We start from the raw sequence: 17,922 nt of genomic DNA, 5'->3' as shown, positions 1-17,922 counted from the left end.
GAAAATAATATGTGAGTGGGACATGGTGGCACTTAGTTTTAATTCCAGTACTCAAGAGACAGAGGCAGGCATATCTCTGTAAGTTTGAGGTCAGTCTGGTCTACTTAAAGCAAGTTCAAGGACAGGCAAGGCTATATAGAAAAACCCTGTTTCAACAATGACAACAACCACCACCACCACCCCCAAACCAGACATTACAGCAGAATATTCATGAGCACGACTTCCTACAAGATATTTATTAAAAACAATCAATCAATCAATCAATCATAGAGGGTGGTGATCTCTACTTCAAATGGTCAAAGTCACTATCATCAGCAATGGGTACATTTGTGTCATGAACTTCCTGAATGTGATTCACTAGCAGGAAAAACCTTTCTTTCTGTTGGGGCCACACTAAGGAACATGAACAAATCAAAAGGAAGCACTCACTGGGCAAGCTCAACCTCTGGGGTACTACAAAATTATGGCTAAGACAGCAGAGGACACTAAAGGAACAAAACAGAGGAAATGTGGGATCGTGGACTAAAGCAGAGTTATTTGGTGGAATATAGAAAAGGAAAGATTTATTAAATTGGTTAAGATGAACTTTATGCATGATATTCAGACGAAGACTGTAATTTAACTAATTTATTTGCAAAGATAAAAATTTACTTCAGCTAGAAAGATGGCTTAGTGGTTAAGTGCACTGACTGCTCTTCCAGAGTTCAATTCCCAGCAACCACATGGTGGCTCACAATCATCTGTAATGGGATCTGATGCCTTCTTCTGATGTGTGTCTGAAGAGAGCTAGAGTGTACATAAAATAAATAAATAAATTTTTAAAATGATTTTACTTCATTTTGCACCTTTCATGCAGCCTTCCTGGCCCTAGTGTTTATGAACTGTCATTGTAGAAAGGATGAAAAAAATGTTACAGCAAACACAAATGAATATCCAGGGCCACAGTAGAAAACTCAGAACTTTAACCCTATAAAGTGTGACTAATGAGGAATGGTAAATCATCTTCTTAGAGAGCCCGATGATCACGTGTTAGCTACAAAAGTGTTCAAAACACTGATATGTTAGAGCCTCATTCTCTCTGAACTGCTGATACCCAGTGCTTACTTTATGTTATATGGTAACTATTTTTGAACAATAAAAATGTGATAGGTGTACTGTTACATGCTTTTAATTCTTGGAAGCAGAGGTGGAGGATGAGGCAGAGATAGAATTCAAGGCCATTCTGGTCTACATATAAAGTTTCAGGATAGCCACGACTACATAGAGAGACCCTGTCTCAAACGAGCAGCAACAACAAAACAAAATGGCCCAATGAAACAAGAATAAAAATATTACAAGTTATATTACAAAATACTCACGCATTTCAGAAAAGCATAAAGCAAGAAAGAAAAAGTATAATAAACCTGTTATGCAGATATGGTTATGGTACTGTAAATTCTCTCCATGGAGCCATCTTAGATCTGTTCCTAGAAGTAGCAATATACTTCCCATATATGTGGAACTGTTACAAATTATAATTAGATGAGAGGTCCTAGGCTGTTTTTGAACTTCTACCATTTTAAATAATGCCCTTGCACTGGTATCATCAGATAGACTTATGTACCTTTAAAAATACTTTTAAACATCACAGAAACGTTTACGAATATAAAATGTAGAATGTTAAGATCTCTCATCATTCAATTTTGTCACCATTGTACATGCTTCATCCAAACCTATTCTCCTGTGGTTTTCCTTAGTCAAGTGTCGTTTCTTTGTTCCAGCTCTGCTGGAGACGCCTGGGATCACCTTCAGTTTCTCATGCCTGCTAAAACCCTTGTCCACTCCCTGTCACATTCAGCCACTCTTAAAAAAAAAAAAAAAAAAACCATTCAAGGATCATTAAGGATCCAACCAATTCTCATCCACCACACCTATCCTAGTCAACATTCCTTGCCTATCCCTGGAGCAGTCAAGGCATGGAGACTTTGTTGATCAGGCTTCAGACTCTAACGTGTATGATGATATCAAAAAGCTGTTACAATGTTCTTCCTTTTAAACTGCATTATAACAGAGACAGATTTTCTTCATATACTTCAATAAGACAACATTACAACAAACACTTTATATTGACTACAGAAGGAGATAAATGGATCTAGGGACCATTTATTTTTGGACATTGAAACATTTTGTAAAATGTAAAACAGGACCATACTTTTTACTATTATTTGTAGGTTTAGAAAGTATTTGCTTTTTATAAAAATTATGTTAACATATGAGGCATTTCTGCATATGAGGCATACTTCACGAGAAGTATTAAATATTTGAGAATACTGATAGGTATTACTAACATCACTAATGAACCCATGTTCCTATGCTTTTCTTCTTTAGAGAGAAGCCTAAAATTCATACGAAGCTTCAGCAACTTCCTACACAGACTGACCTATCTTCTCCACCATTTCCATTGCTCCCTTTTTTGTGCTATTTCTAACCATCTCTTACCACTGTTTTTCAAAAGTCATTTGCGTTTCTGTGAGTAGACCAGGTGGCTTCCTATCAGAGAGCTTCAGGAACCGCTCTGTGGCCAGAGCACTCCAGCACCAGCCCCCAAAGCTCTATGACTCCACCTTCTGCCTTTTATTTTCACTAGGCAGCCAGTTCAAATTTTTCACTTTCACACTGACTTTAATATCAAGATTCTCCTGTCTCTGCTACCTAAGTGCTGGGATTATAGATGACAAAGGCCTTGGCGTACATTTTTAACTGACAGTCTTTGCCATCCTGAGTCATAGAAGGATGGATTCTTCTATTTTATTACATACAACAAGCATGTATGTAATGCATACACATGTTCCTGGTACACACTTCTCCTTTAATACTTGCTGGTTAAATGTAACTGAAACTGGCTTTGATGTTGTTTTGTTTTTCTGAGACAAGGATTCTCTGTATAACAGCCCTTGATGTCCTGGAACTTGTTTTATAGACCAGATGGCTTCACAGAGATCTGCCTACCTCTACCTTCTGACTGCTGGCTTTATAATGCATTTATATTTGGTTTTCCTTAGAAAAGTATTGATTTGACTCACCTGGTAATTTCTCAACAATGTTAGAATAAAAACATCTTAAATGTAATAAAATTAAAATGCAGATATCAGAAAGACTGTCATACCTGGCATACTCTGAGAGCTTGGTCTAAGACTGTTTTGGTATCAGTATCATAGTCTGGGCAAGGCAGCATGGCTCGGCTGATATGTGCTTGAAGCAAGAGATGGGCTTTGGTGTGAGGGCTGTCAAATGAATGAGGATTTAATTCAATGGGAAGACATTTGGCCAGTTCATTATTCGTATGGTCCTCATTGTGTCTTACTGGCAAGTCTGTGTATTCTTCTGCATCCTGTAAGACAAGACAAATTGCAACTTAATGACAAATAATATAATAATTTATATACTTTTCACTGATATTATTTTGTTGTTTGAGAACTGAACCCGGAGCCTTGTACATGGCAGGTAAGCACTGTACCTCTGAGCCACATCCCTGGCTGAGATTAATAATACACTTTACGTGTTCATGTTTAAAACATGGTTTATAAAAACTCCAAGTAACCATATCTCTTTAAGTATTGTTTTATTTAATACTATTTAATAATAACTAAAAGATAACATATAATATATTCAAAATCCATGAGTACTCTTTTTTTTTGAAAAATCCTTCTTGAGACTCTAATAATTGAAATATGACCATTTCAAAAACAACAGCAAAAAAGGAGTGATTTCTACCTTTTGTTATATAGCAATAGATACTAGGTAAAGCATTTATTAAGGTTTCTGTAAGTCAAACAACTTTGAAATCAATAAATTGAGATGAGTAGTACTATCACAATGATATTTTATTGATATTTAACATTATTTTCATTTAAAAATTAAAATATAGTATTTCCTCCTATTGAAAATAGATATTTTTATAGAATATACTCTGAATACTGTCTCTCTTAACCAATGTCCGACCAGAACCTCCCATTTCCTCCCTCCTTCCCCAGCCATCCAAATCTACACATCCTCTTTCTCTTTCATTAGAATACAAACATGTGTAACAATATTTTATTAGAAAAAAGGAAAAATAATTACTAAGTGCATTCTACATGATAGAATGTGAATTAAATATGCCTGTGAATATATATTACAGACAATAAAAAAGTTTAATTTTCATGATACATGATGGAGTTATGTATAAATTTAGGAGGAACATTATCATGGTATAAATTGCAATAATCTTTTCCAGTGCCAGCATTAATATTATTAATGTTGGTTTTAGATTTTTAAAACTATGTAAACTTTACTATTAGAATAGTTTTAGTTAACAAAAAATGAACATGGAATATGGAAAGTTCCATTTTTCTTTCCTTCCTGATAACTTGGCCCTAACTTTAGCGTTTTTTTGCTTGCCTAATAAGTACATTGAGATACTCACTTGTTTTTAAAAGGTCAACAAAAATAACAGAGGACCAACAGGCTTTACAGGCTACTATGACAGTGGGGCCATAGCAATGAACCAGAACCTGGGTTCCCATGAGGGAAAACAATCAATTCCATAAAATGTAGTGAGTGTTATGCTAAGGACAGAATACAAAAGTGACTTTCAATTTGGGGAACCTACTGTTTATTTAGAGTATTAGGAAAAGCTCAGTGGGAAAAAGTGAGACTTAAGATCTGCAATGAGTGGAAGAAACAAAGAAATGCTGGAAAAGGGTCAGGAATGGGACTGGCAAGTGAGCGAAGGGTGGAGAACAGCACTGTCAAGTAGAAACTCCTCACCATCAAATGCTGTGCACTAAGTGAGCTACTGGTGAGCTTTTCCTTTTTAGAAGCTTCAATGGTGTTTATGACTGACATGATAGAGACCAAAAGCCTAAATGGAAGTAGCTTGATCCAATAAAAATAGATTTATATGCTTTCTTAGAATACTTATAAAAGAACAAGCTTTCCAAATATGTAGCTGAGATTCAGCCTACTGTTGATATCAAAGTTCAGTGCCATTAGGGACAGGTAATGGTTTGATAACATTTGGGTAACAGAGAAGGAACAAAGTATATCAACCAGCGACTCTTAAGGTACTGACCATAAGACAATGGAACACTTGAGGTTTAGGAAACAAAGTAGGTGAGCCTGAGTATTGCCTGGATGACAGTACAGAGACCTTCCAGGATGTAGTGCAGAAGGCACAATCCAAACAGATCTGGATGACTCTTGAACTGACTTTTGAAAGGGAGTTGAAAATCTATAGATACGTATCTGTAGTATTTTCACAGAAAGTGAATAACATCACTCCTCCGTGCAGCCTCTCCCATTCTCCCCCACTCTGTACCTATGTGTGTATGTTCACAGAGATACGTATGGTTTGCTGAGCTGTTTTGTTTGTGTGGACATTCTGCATGAATGGTCAATGAAAATGGTCAAATCCAATGAAAGGACTTGTTTAAAAATATACAAAGAACTCAAGAAATTAGACTCCAGAGAGCTAAATAACCATATTAAAAATGGGGTACAGAGCTAAACAAAGAACTCTCAACTGAGGAATATCGAATGGCTAAAGAAATGTAGGAGGTAAGGGGGGATTGGATGGGGAGAAGAACACCTTTATAGAAGGGAATGGGGAGGGGTTAGGGGGCTGATGTACAGGAAACCTGGAAAGGGAATAACATTTGAAATGTAAATAAGAAATACCCAATTTAATAAAAATGGGAAAAAAAAAAGAAAATAAAAGAGAGGCTGCTAGAGTGAATCAATCTATACCACAGATGACTTCGGTTGCTGGACCAAAGACATGCTATTTTGGGAGAGAGGCTCTGTATTTGTATCAACCTGAAGGAAAAAAGCCTTTGGACCCCTTCCAAAGTAAACGGATCAGACATGACAGATGGAGACCCTTGAAGATCTTGGCTGGAGACAGGAAGAAAAAATTCAAGAAGACCAAACAGGACAGGTAACATGATTTGCTGATCCCTCTACATAGGAACAGCCCTTACACTGGCTGAGATATAAAAATGTCTCTGGCCAAAACTTCAGCTATAGCTAGCCTATAAATCTTGTTGGCTACAGAATCCTCAAAATTCATCATACCACCCTTTCATATGGCATGAAGATTTATTATAATTTGGTTATTGATTAAATTAGCTCATTAAAAAAAGATAGTTGTCTTTGAGCTGCTCAAACAAGGAGCAAAAATTCATATTAAATTGATTTGTGAACCTTGTACATTCCATACAAATCTTTATAGTCTTTTTAGAACTAAATATTGGTTGTAAGGTTTATATATCACAGAATGAAACACCATGAGGACAGCTAGAACAATACTCACCCTTGGGGATGCTGAAATGACCCAGTGTTCTAGCTCCCTGCCTGATTCAGCCTCAACTGATGTTTCCAAAGACTTGCTTCCAGAACAGCTTCAGGAAAGACTGCTAATCCCCTAAGACCTCGGTTCAATCAGCCTTTCAGATGGTTCCAATCTTAAGTGAACTTTCTCAAAGTATCAAAACTGGAAAACAAATGCTACAGCTAGCTTTCTTAAGACTAACCACTGTTTTTCTAATTCTCAGCCCCACCTCCCCCAATTTACCAGGAAGGAATCATAGAAAATTGTCTTCTTTGAGGACCCAGGGAATGAGGAGGCCTGGAGGGGTGTGTGGGGGTAGGGTCGGGGTAGGGGACATCCTCTTTGAGACTAGGAGGAGAAGGAATGGGATGAGGAATTGTTAAAGGGCAGAACAGGAAGGGGATAATGATTAGACTGTAAAAAATGATAAAAGATAATTTAAAAAATAATAGTTCCAATCCCTTAAGCTAGAGTGCCTGGTTTTGGTTACTTTATGAATTATAGACATGCTGTCATTTTAAGGGCTAATTTACAAATAAAATAATATAGTTTTGGTCAGGGAGGAAACTAAATAAAAAAGCATAGACTCAGGGATTTCTGTGTTTTCTTTCCTCTACTCTTCTTTCTTTTTAATATAAAGGTAAGGAGGTGGTTGAAAAGAAAAAAGGGGATATGGTCATATTGTAGAAACTAGACAAGTAGGGATAGATTATTAAATTTACTCTTAAAGCATTTTATAGCCATAATCTTACATTGGTAGAAGTCTTTATATTTTGATGCAGAATTGAAATTATATTTTCTTACATTGTAGCAGAATTTATATATTGATACAGGTTTAAAATTTTCATTGGTATAAATCTTTGGAAATTGAGGCGAAATTTAAAATTAAATTTGCTACTCTTAGATAGGCATTTTGCCTATGCAACTCATTTAATAATACAAGGCTTAGACCCAGTTCTTTTAATAGTTAGTATTACAAACTGTATAAAATAATTAAGGAATGCAAGTTAATAGTCAGATAGTGAAACACATGGTCATATTAGATTCTAATTTAGTTAACTGCAATAAAAATGTTTTCAAGGTTATTCAATTAGTAAATAGATAAAAAATTAATCAATGTTCAAAAATTCAATTATGCTATATAGAGATGGTCTTCAAAAGCATCAGAGATGCACAGAATATGGCATTTAAAATCATTTCATTATTAAAAAGATCTTTTGATTATGAAGCAGATCTACTCATGATAGTAACCCTATTCTACTTCAAAGAAGACACTGAGCATCAATACTTCCACATGGAGTTACTTCATTAGCCTCTGGGCAAGAAAAGCCCTAATTTCATCTGCAGAGATAATGCTGTCCAAAAGGACAAATGGACACAGAACAGTTGACTGCTAAGCTCTGCCAAGAAAGGGCAAGCTAGTCCTTAAAAATTCCTGCTTCCCTTAAGGTCTGTCAGATATTCTTGGCCAGAAGGCTGAAGATAATTGCTCCAACATTATAAAGAATCTTGGGGAGGGTGTAGGCAGTCAACTGTCACTGCCAGTTGTTTAAATTTTGGAAACTATGTTTCTGAATACTCAAATATATATTCCTTCTTAAATCTATGACAGGGTTGAAGACAACATATAGTCTCACAATTAAACTTAAGTCACATAGCATTGAAGATGTTCTAGATTTAAATGAAAGGTTTTCAGATGATGATACAAGATAAAATCAAAGATGATTGTGGTACAGAATTACAAACTCATTAGCTTAGAATGGGTGATAAAATACTTTATCTATATTGCAAAATATGGTGGACTAGATGTTATTATATAATTGTATATCATACTAATTTGCATAATTGTTATGATTGTGTTCAACTTATATCTGAGAGAAAAAAGCCTTTTAATTGGTCAAAGGGGGGGGGATGTAGTAGGTTGGCTTAATGTTGCTTGTATTCTAATGCCAATTTGGGTCCCCCAAGGGCTGGCTGCCCCAGAGATGAGACACTGGCAAAGTGATCCTGCCCTAGGTTAATTGTGGTTGGTAAATAAAAATGCCAACAGCCAACAGATGGGCAGAAGAGGCAAAGGTGGGGTTTTAGATTTTGCAGGCTTAGAGAGAGGAGAACCAGGAGAAGAGTAAGAGTGAGCAGGCTACTCTCAATTATTAAAAAAACAATGATTTCATGAAATTCATAGGCAAATGGATGGAAATAGAAAATATCCTCTTGAGTGAGGTAACCCAATCACAAAACAAACAAACAAACAAACAAATAAAAATCCCACCCCCTCCCACACACACATGATATACACTCGCTGGTAAGTGGATATTAGTCCAAAAGCTTGGATAACCCAAGATAAATCCACAGTCCACATGAAACTCAAGAAGAAGGCCAGCCAAAGTTGTGGAAGTCTTTCTTAGAAGGGGGAACATAAACATTCATAGGAGGAAATATGGAGACAAAGTTTGGAGCAGAGACTGAAGGAAAGGCCATCCAGAGACTGCCCCATCTGGGGATCGAGCCCCAGACACTATTGCTGATGCCAAGAAGTGCATGCTTACCGGAGCCTGATATAGCTGTCTTCTGAGAGGCTCTGCCAGAGCATTACAAATACAGAGGTGGATGCTCGCAGCCAACCACTGAACTGAGAACGGGGTCCCCAATGGAGGAGTTAGAGAAAAGATTGAAGAAGCTGAAGGGGTTTGCAATGTCATAAGAACAATATCAACCAAACAGGGCTCCCAAAGACTAAACCACCACCCAAACAGTACACATGGACAGAACCATGGCTCCAGCTGCATACGTAGCAGAGAATGGCCTTGTTGGGCACCAGTGGGAGGAGAAGCCCTTGGTCCTGCCAAAGCTCGATGCCTCAGTGTAAGGGAATGTCAGGGCAGTGAGGCGGGAAGGGGTGGAGGGTTGGGTGAGGGAACACCCTCATAGAAGAAGAGTGAGGGAGGATGGGATAGGGGGTTTATGGAGGGGAAACCGGGAATGGGGATAAATTTGAAATGTAAATAAAAAAATATCCAATTAAAAAAAATGAGCAGGAGAAGAGAAATGGGAGTGGCCACAGGTTAAGAGAGAGGAGAGTATGGCCCTGAGGCTGTGAAAGATTGTAATAATTCAGGGTTATTATAGTAAAGTAGATTTTAAAGGCTGCACAGCTATTGTGCTATTTTGGGCTTATTGTAAATACAAAGGCAGTGAGTGTGTCTTTCATCTGGGAACTCAATAACCAAGGCAGGTACAAACCCTGGGCCAATATTTTGAAGGATTATTACAACAGAAGAGTATTACAATTGGGAGGAATGGTTATAGTGCTGGAGAATTACAAAAAAGATTAGAGTACTAACAGGAAAATTCCTGCTTAAAAAGTTTGAGTAAAACACGTTAGTCTAACAAAGCATTTGTTGACTATTTACTTCAGGTCATTGACAGAGCCTGGGATAAAGAAGGCGCCTAGCTGTTCCTAAAGACATTACTACAAATTTTGTGAAGAAGCGATAACTGGGAATATGAGATTCTTGCTACGACATTTCACCTAGTTAAAAAAGGCAAAGCTGTTTCTTCCAGAACAAAGGTGTTAGGATAGAAAGGAGGCCCTGGGAACATGTTCCCACAATGGGGAGGAAAGTGAGAAGGTCAGAGTGAAAAATGTGTGTAAAATTAAATTTAATTAACTTAATACAAGTTGCTGAATGAGAAGCTTGAATATTATGTTACATCTTGTTTCACTATTAATTTGAATAAATGTCTAGTTTCTTTTTAAATTTTGATTTGTAACAGTCAAAACTGTCACAGCTGTTGCCCAACACTGGGCCTTTTGTGCTTTGCCATTTCTGCTCTTTTTATATTTTATTTTGAAGTCATCTGTCAATAAGGAAAGACTAACTAGATATTTGTCTTGGATAGGGCTTCAATGGCTGAGATGAAACACATGACTAAAAAGTAAGGTGAAATAGAAAGGTTTATTCACCTTATGTTTTCACATCACTGTTGATCATCAAAGCAAATCAGGAAGGAGTTCAACAGGGTGGGAAACTGGAGGAGGAGCCTATGCAGAGGCCATGGAGGGGTGCTGCTTACTGCCTTGCTTACCATGCTTTCCTATAGAACCCAGGACTACAAGCCCAGGAACAGCACTACCCACAATGGGCTGCATCCTCCCCACACTAATAACTAATTAAGAAAATGCCTTACAGACTGATCTTAAAGAAGCATTTCCTCCTCTCAGATGACTTTAGCTAAACTACCCAGCACAATATTGTTTTGGATCAGGTAAGTTTCATGACAGAAGTATGGTCATTCATAGGCTGACCATTTGTCGCTTTGTGTCTAGGTTCCATCTGTATCTTCAATAGCAAGTCAGTGTTATGTTATCTGGTATGCCAACTGGCATAAGAAAAACAAACCAAACCACAAACCAAACCAAACCAGATCAGACCAGACCCCCTCCCCCACCGCCCTACCACCAACCAAGTAACCAGCCAGCCAAACAACCAACTAACCACACAAAGCCCAAGGGCAGATAAAGAAGATAGCTCAGAAATTAACGTGTGATTTTTTTTCCACTCTAGAAAATTAAAATAATACTGGAAAAGACAATGTATCTGAACTGTAGTATCAAGTGCTCTTATTGAGTGAAGAGTGCTGAAAAAGAAGGAATGTGTTGGAAAGTTTACCAGAAGAGACAGTGTTTGTTCTAGGCTTATGTCAGTTTGTAGGTGGGGATGAGAAATTACCTGCATTCCAGAAAAATAATATGAGAGGAGCAAGAAACGGCGACAACAACAATAGTAATAATAACGATGATGGCAGTTAAAGATGGCAGGAGTTTGAGCGTCCAGAAGGGAGATGATAATAGCAGAGAACAAAGAGCATAAAGTTTGGTGATCAGCAAAGTGTACTAGAAGAGAGACAACACGGGCAGTTCCATGCAAGGCGGGAAAGGAGGATGGATCAGCTTAAGGCCTGTACAACAAGCTAAAGCTGTATTGACATCCTAGATTTCCTTTTTCATAAAACACAATTGTTTCTCATCTTTTACCAAATAAAATGCATTGACTTTTTTTACTGTTGAAAACCAAATTGGTTCTTCAGGTTTTGAGTAGGAGAAATCTGAGACTTAAAGATTATTTGGAAAGCTCAGTTAAAATAAAAAAAAATTAGAATTTTTCTAAAATAATAAGTAAAAACATTTTAAATTAGTATTGTTAATGGTCTAAGAAACCATGCTGATTTACAACACAGGTTCAAATATCCAATAATGAAAACCCAATTTAATCATGCACATACACAACTTCTTCTTTGATGGGGGTAACTCTTAAATAATAGGTCCTGGTTTAACAGTTCTGAATATGTGGACATCTTTCTAAATGACTGTAATTCTGATATTCAGTCTCTCTCTCTCTCTCTCTCTCTCTCTCTCTCTCTCTCTCTCTCTCTCCCTCCCTCCCTCCTCCCTCCTCCCCCCTTTCTCTCTCCCTCTCTTTTTGAAATGACCACTCTCTATAGCGTATCTAGATTAGAACTTACCATATAGATAGCCCAGGGTGGCTTTGGATTTGTGATCCTGCCTCAGCCTCTCATGCACTATTAGAAATGACAGCTCCGAGGCCTATGCAGATTTTGTAGTAGTAGGATATATGAGTTAATTATCTCAGTTGGTACTAAAGAAATAAAGATGTGTTACAGGAGAAACTCCTGGTGTTTAAAATGTAAAGCCCAGTATCTGAGCAGATCTAAGTATACATATCACTCACTGTGCTTTGAGAAGTTTTTTTTCTGGTAACTTCAGCCTGTTTTATTTCCCAATCTTAGAATCCCAACTCCATGTAAGATGTGACTTCAGTGTTCTCTAAACTGTGCCAGTTCTGTCTGAGTGACCCAAGCTACTGCTTTAATCCCTCTTCATGAGGTCTGTAGATGCTCATGGCCAGTAGTATCAGTGTCAGAATCTGAGTCTGCAGACAGCTGAGTACATTCAAGCTGGAAATACATTCTGCAGTGCAGTCACCTAAATTGTACACAGGGTTACAGATGTCAGTATAGGCTACACCAAGACAGAGGTAACATAGTATTACTTTGGTAACTCTTATTAGTGAATAAAGCAATTTTTCTAAACTAAAGAGTCCAGATTTACTTGCAAAATTTACATATACTTTAATGAAAATTTTAAGTATTTAAATAACTACAATGGCACGGTCTTAGTGTATTGAATGCTTTTTAAACTAAATTTATATTCAAAATGTGTTGATACACAGTGGTAAACAATCAGATGAGACTCTGTAGGCTAATAGGAATTCTAGATCACAGAGAAATGTAAAATGACAATAGAACAAATACTGGGGGAGACATGAGAAAGGTTTGGGAAGGCATCTTTGAACATTTTGGCTGAGCTGAAGAACAATAAAATTACTGTTTTGAAAGTTAAACAAGGTGTGGTGATGCATGCCTTTAATCCCAGCACTTGGGAGGCAGAGGCTCAGCCTGGTCTACAAAGTGAGTTCTAGGACATTGAGGGCTACACAGAGAAATCATGTCTCAAAAAACAGATATGAACCAAACCAAACCAAGTCTAATCAACAACCCCCCCAAAACAAACAAACAAACAAACAAACAAACAAACGTAACACAGCTGAGTTAGGGCATAAACTTGTACTGAAAAGCGGGTACTGAGTCCCATGTTTAGAAGGCAACACTACCACTGTGTTTCAAACCTAAGTGATCCCTACATATAAGCTTGATACCAGCATAGGCCTGAAATGCCTGCATCTATCCAGTTAGTGAATAAACTTAGGTAAAACAGGTCTTTGATTATCAATTTGATACAGGTAACATTTTTTCAGATCTTCAAAGGAGTTATTTGGCTTATAAATATTTATAAACCCTGATTTCTGAAGTTAAAAGTTGTCAATATTAAAAAGTTTTTATCACCCAAAGCTATTTTCCTTGGTTGACTTTTCAAGGTTGGGGCAATACTGGGTTGTGAAACCAGATTCTCCCACCTCATACACTGGCACTCTACTTCTGAGCCCCAGAATCCAAAGAGCTTTTCTTCTTCTGCTCAATGTTTAAATTAACTGGAATTCAAAGCATGTGGTGAGTAATCACTGCCTTAGAGCTGCACAGACCAGTGGGGTGGATGGTGCAGTAAGGGGGTAGCGAGATGGATGACCAGAGAACTGACAGAGTAAGAAGAGCTTCAGCTCTGCTGTTTACAAACTGGAAGACCTTCTGACAGACTGTACCCACTCAAGTCCAAATTCTTGTCTTAACTTGGGGCTTGGTATGAGGATTCAATGTGACAGTAAAGAATTTTTATAAGTATGAGGTATTATAATAATGACCATGATCTTGCTATCTGATATCATACATGACATGAACTACCTTATGAGTGAACTATTTGAGTTTTGGTCTGTATTTTTCAGGTGTGTATATTTGTTTATGACTCTGTATGTATATTTTACTATCTCTTTTCAACTCCCTTTACCTGCTGAGCCATCTTGCTGACCACTCAATTACTGAACTTGAGTCATGAGTCATAGAAAACATTGGTTCCTTCAAAGACAATGTGTCCCTGTTACAAGAGATAGTTATATAACAAATATTTAGAAATTGTATTCTCCTGAACATAGATTTTATATTGTGGGTCTTAGTCTAATCTCCTGTCAGGGCTCTTTTAAATCCCTATTAGCTCGATGTTGAAGGTTCACAGTACTTGTGTAAGTGATAAGGAAACATTCTTCAGTGCACATCAATGGAGCTAACCCAAGATACTGTGTACAGGGAAAATGAAAGAATCACTTACGCTCACCTGCAGAAAAAAAAAAATCACACAATTTTGAAACCTTATATTGTTTTCTAATCGATGCTCAAATTATACGATCAATACAAATGAAAAATATATTACTGATTTTTAGATGATGAATAAACGTATTACTTCTGTCTTCTTGCTGTTACTGCTGGTGTTAAATGAAGGGTTCAAATGAAGGCTGAAGACAACTGCTCTGTAATCCTCTCCTGCTCTGGCAGACTTCCTGTGACAGTCTGCTCTGGCCGACCTGCTGTGACAGCCATGGGCATTTGTTCATGGATTCCATTTCACAATTCTCTAAGCTCTACAGAATGTGCCATGCCTGCTTCGCCACTCTGCTCACCTCTTACGTCCCCATGAGTATTTTACGATGATGGATGTCTTAGAATACTCACATGAGGGGTTTCTAAAAACCCAGTTTAGATTGCTTAGAAAAGCAGCAATTCCGGGATCACCAGAGCTGGTAAAATAATCAAATTACCTACTTAAAAACAAACAGCCCAACAAAAACTGTTTCTAGACATTTCTTCAGCAGGACATATAGAATTATTTACCCCCAAATTACTCCTCTAATTTTAAACAAGTTGTCTAATTTCCTGTGTGTGATCATTGACTATCAGGAAGGTTCATTTTCTTATCTACATCATGTCGGTAATTAAAGGAAATTGAAAGTGGGTAGTGAAGCTTTTATGTAACAGGGACTGAAGCTGAATGAGGGGCAGCAGGGTCAGTGGAGTCCATTATATTTTTATGTGAGAGGCTGGCTTGTTAGCCCTGGCCTTGTTTATTTAGTGCAGGCTGGACAGACTACTAACTCAAAGTCTGTGTCTCTGATTTGCTCAGCTGTTTCTGAATAAAGACGTCTTCCACTGCAAATGTTACATGACAGTGATTGACAACCCATGATGAACTCTGCTTGGAACCCCCTGCTACTGTTTTTAGATTGCAAAAGAAAAAAAAAAAAGCCAGAATGAAGAAACTCCTTTCATAATTACAAACGGTTCCTGCTGTTTCTTCAGTATTTTCCATTTTGCCCTGTTCACTACAAACCTCAATTTGTTCTATACCTCCATAAACTCTGCTCTCGTACATATCATAAAGATTTAAAAATGCACGATGCCACTACATTTTGCTTCTATGTATTTCGACTGCTTTTCAGTCTGTAGGAGCTGTAATTCCTACGCAATGTCTGCTTCTATGATGTACATAACTTGCTTTTTTTAAACTAGGAACAACCTCGTGTGTATATCCCAAATAAGGAGTTTTTGCCATTAGTAGGCACTGGGGTTCAGTTGCTTTCCTTTGATATGTAAATCTCATATGGACTTGTGGCCATACATGCACTTTACAACTTTACCCTTCAGACTTGGTAAAGTAAGAATCTAATACTTAACACCTGTAATGTCATTAAGACGTTCTTTATTAAAAAATGGATGTTTGAGTATCACAAGCTTTCCCTCCCAGCTTCAGTAGCGATAAGGGTGCTTTATGTAAGCAGAGATCTAGAGTGGGCTCTGCTTGGTCTCCTAAAAGCCTATGTAACAATAAACGAGCTCTTCTACCTCGCTGCACAGGCCACTGCCTGTGCTCACTAAACTGCAGATGAGAGGGCACTTGTGCAGTGGGGATGGCAGTCTAATCAACCGGAGACTAAAGCTTTATGCTATAACTTAATCTCTGTCATGGGAAAAGTAAAACTTAAAAAGTTAATGAGTTCTAGACTTTAAGTAGCACTTGATTAATTTGTAACATTCTGAGGTGTTAGAACAAGCCAAAATTAGTTTCTCACATTCCAGTGCTGTCTTTTGGCCACTGAAGCTTTAGAAAAAGCATTTCAGTAAATTTCCCTGATAGGGACCCTAGTTGTTTGCTTTCTAGAAGTATTAAATTAATTGGGTATTAGGCATTTTATAACAACATTTGCTAGGGAAACTGGTATTTACCAAGCCAGGAAGAAGATAATATGCCTCCTGTTATCTTTGCCTGTTATTTCAGATTACCTTTTATTCAAAGTACTAATGGATTAAATTGTAATGTAGATATTTTCATATAGCATCAAATATAAAATATTGCTTCACCACTTACGATTTGTACTGTTAGTAGAATAATATATTCAAACTGAATAAGTCATGTCATGCTACTGAATGGAGTAAGCATCTAAAATATAAGACATCAAAGCAGACTTATATAGTGTTTATAGAGATCACAAAACTCAGTATAAAGTACACAAGGAATGAATTTCATGTTTCAGTTTCAAGGAAAAAACAAAAGTACCCTAGGTTACAGATGATTACAAAATAATAAAAATAAGATTTAGTTACCTACATAATAATGTATTGTTTCAAATATGCATATAATTTATTTCACTTTAATAAAGGATCAAAATAACACAAAGAGGGAAATTATAAATACTGATGACTACAATCATGATTGCTCCTAAGTGCGACGTGTGTTTTTTCATGGTTATATAAAAACATGTGTGTGATTTGTATCAATGTCTTAAACTTACAGACAGATGTCTGGCTGCCAGGCAATTTAGGGCATATAATCTTTTGCCAAAAATAAATATGAACGAGAAATAACACCATATTCTCCCCACTGTAAGAAAGACCACCTGGTTGACAGCTGGATTTTTAAGGGATCTTACAATAGTGCACACCAGCAGTTCTGTTGTACTTAAAATAATTTCAGTGGTAGAAATTCCATCAGAAACTTCTATTTCCTAGGATTTATAGCTAAGTCCTTAAAAAATTGCTCTTTGATGAAACTTGAAAAAAATTCCTCAGTTTTCAAGTACATAATAAAAAATGCCTTATAGCTTAACAATATTTTGATATTTCCCTTTTAAGAAATAAAAATCTTGAGACTATAGGGTTTGAATCCTGACAAAGGATAATGAGGTTAATGGCAATATAGAGTAATTAAATATATTTAAAATCACATAAAGCAACATATCTATAAATTTAAAATAAATTAGTTTCTTACCAGCCTCCTTTTGCTTTTGTAACTTTATGTATTTATTAGTAGTGACCTTTTCTTTTTGTTTCTCTCTCTCCCCATCTCCCTTCTGTGCTATGGTCTTACACTACCCAGTCAGGTAATAAATTTGGCTATAAAACGTGGATGGCTTTGAACCACGATTTTTCCCTGCTTCTGTTCTAAGTGTTGGGACTTTAGGTGTGTGCCGCCACACAAAGCTGGAGTATCTCTATTAACTGTATTTCCATACACTATGAGAATATAGCAAGTATGAAAACAAAAAAATTGAAAAAATTAAGTACAGAGAGGAAGAAATATTTCCAATCTGTTTAATAATTTCAGAGTATTTTTGATCTGAGTTAAAAAAATAAATGTATCAACAAGTTAGATAAATCTAAAAGTGAAATTTCAACATGAACCAAGCATAGGAAGCATCACAAGGTAATAGAGGATCAGCTGCTACATAAGTGAAACAAATCCTGAGCAAATTATCACTGAGGCTAAGCAAAGGAGAGGATAATGAGCCAAAGGAGACGGGTGAATGGCAGACACGTCCTCCAGGTGGGAATCAAAGGGAAAGGCAGGAACGGGTTTAGCATCCACAGGGTGTGTTCTGAGGTGACAGCGAGTCAGGAGAAAAGGAGTAAGAGTTTTACTAGAGATAAAAGCTAACGAAGTATACACAGTGAAGTTAAAAGAAGAGTTCCTTCCTTTACGTGTACGCAGGATAAGAACTCAAACAAGGGCTGAAGAGTAAAGCTTCCTCTCCACCAAAGGAGGAAATTTC

At 37.1% G+C, this 17,922-nt stretch overlaps 1 protein-coding gene across 1 annotated transcript in view; it reads right to left on the bottom strand.

The window, feature by feature from the left end:
• The window catches only part of Ascc3 (activating signal cointegrator 1 complex subunit 3), a 274,305-nt gene that overhangs the window by 28,825 nt on the left and 227,558 nt on the right, over positions 1–17,922 (bottom strand). Inside the window, exon 39 of the mRNA XM_032888665.1 lies at positions 3,146–3,370. Within this exon, the coding sequence (XP_032744556.1) occupies positions 3,146–3,370 (225 nt within the window). The remainder of the gene's footprint in view (positions 1–3,145; positions 3,371–17,922) is intronic.

This window comes from Rattus rattus, chromosome 18, assembly GCF_011064425.1.
Source record: "Rattus rattus isolate New Zealand chromosome 18, Rrattus_CSIRO_v1, whole genome shotgun sequence".
NCBI classification, from domain to species: Eukaryota; Metazoa; Chordata; class Mammalia; order Rodentia; family Muridae; genus Rattus; species Rattus rattus.
This window is presented reverse-complemented; position numbering and strand designations above follow the sequence as displayed.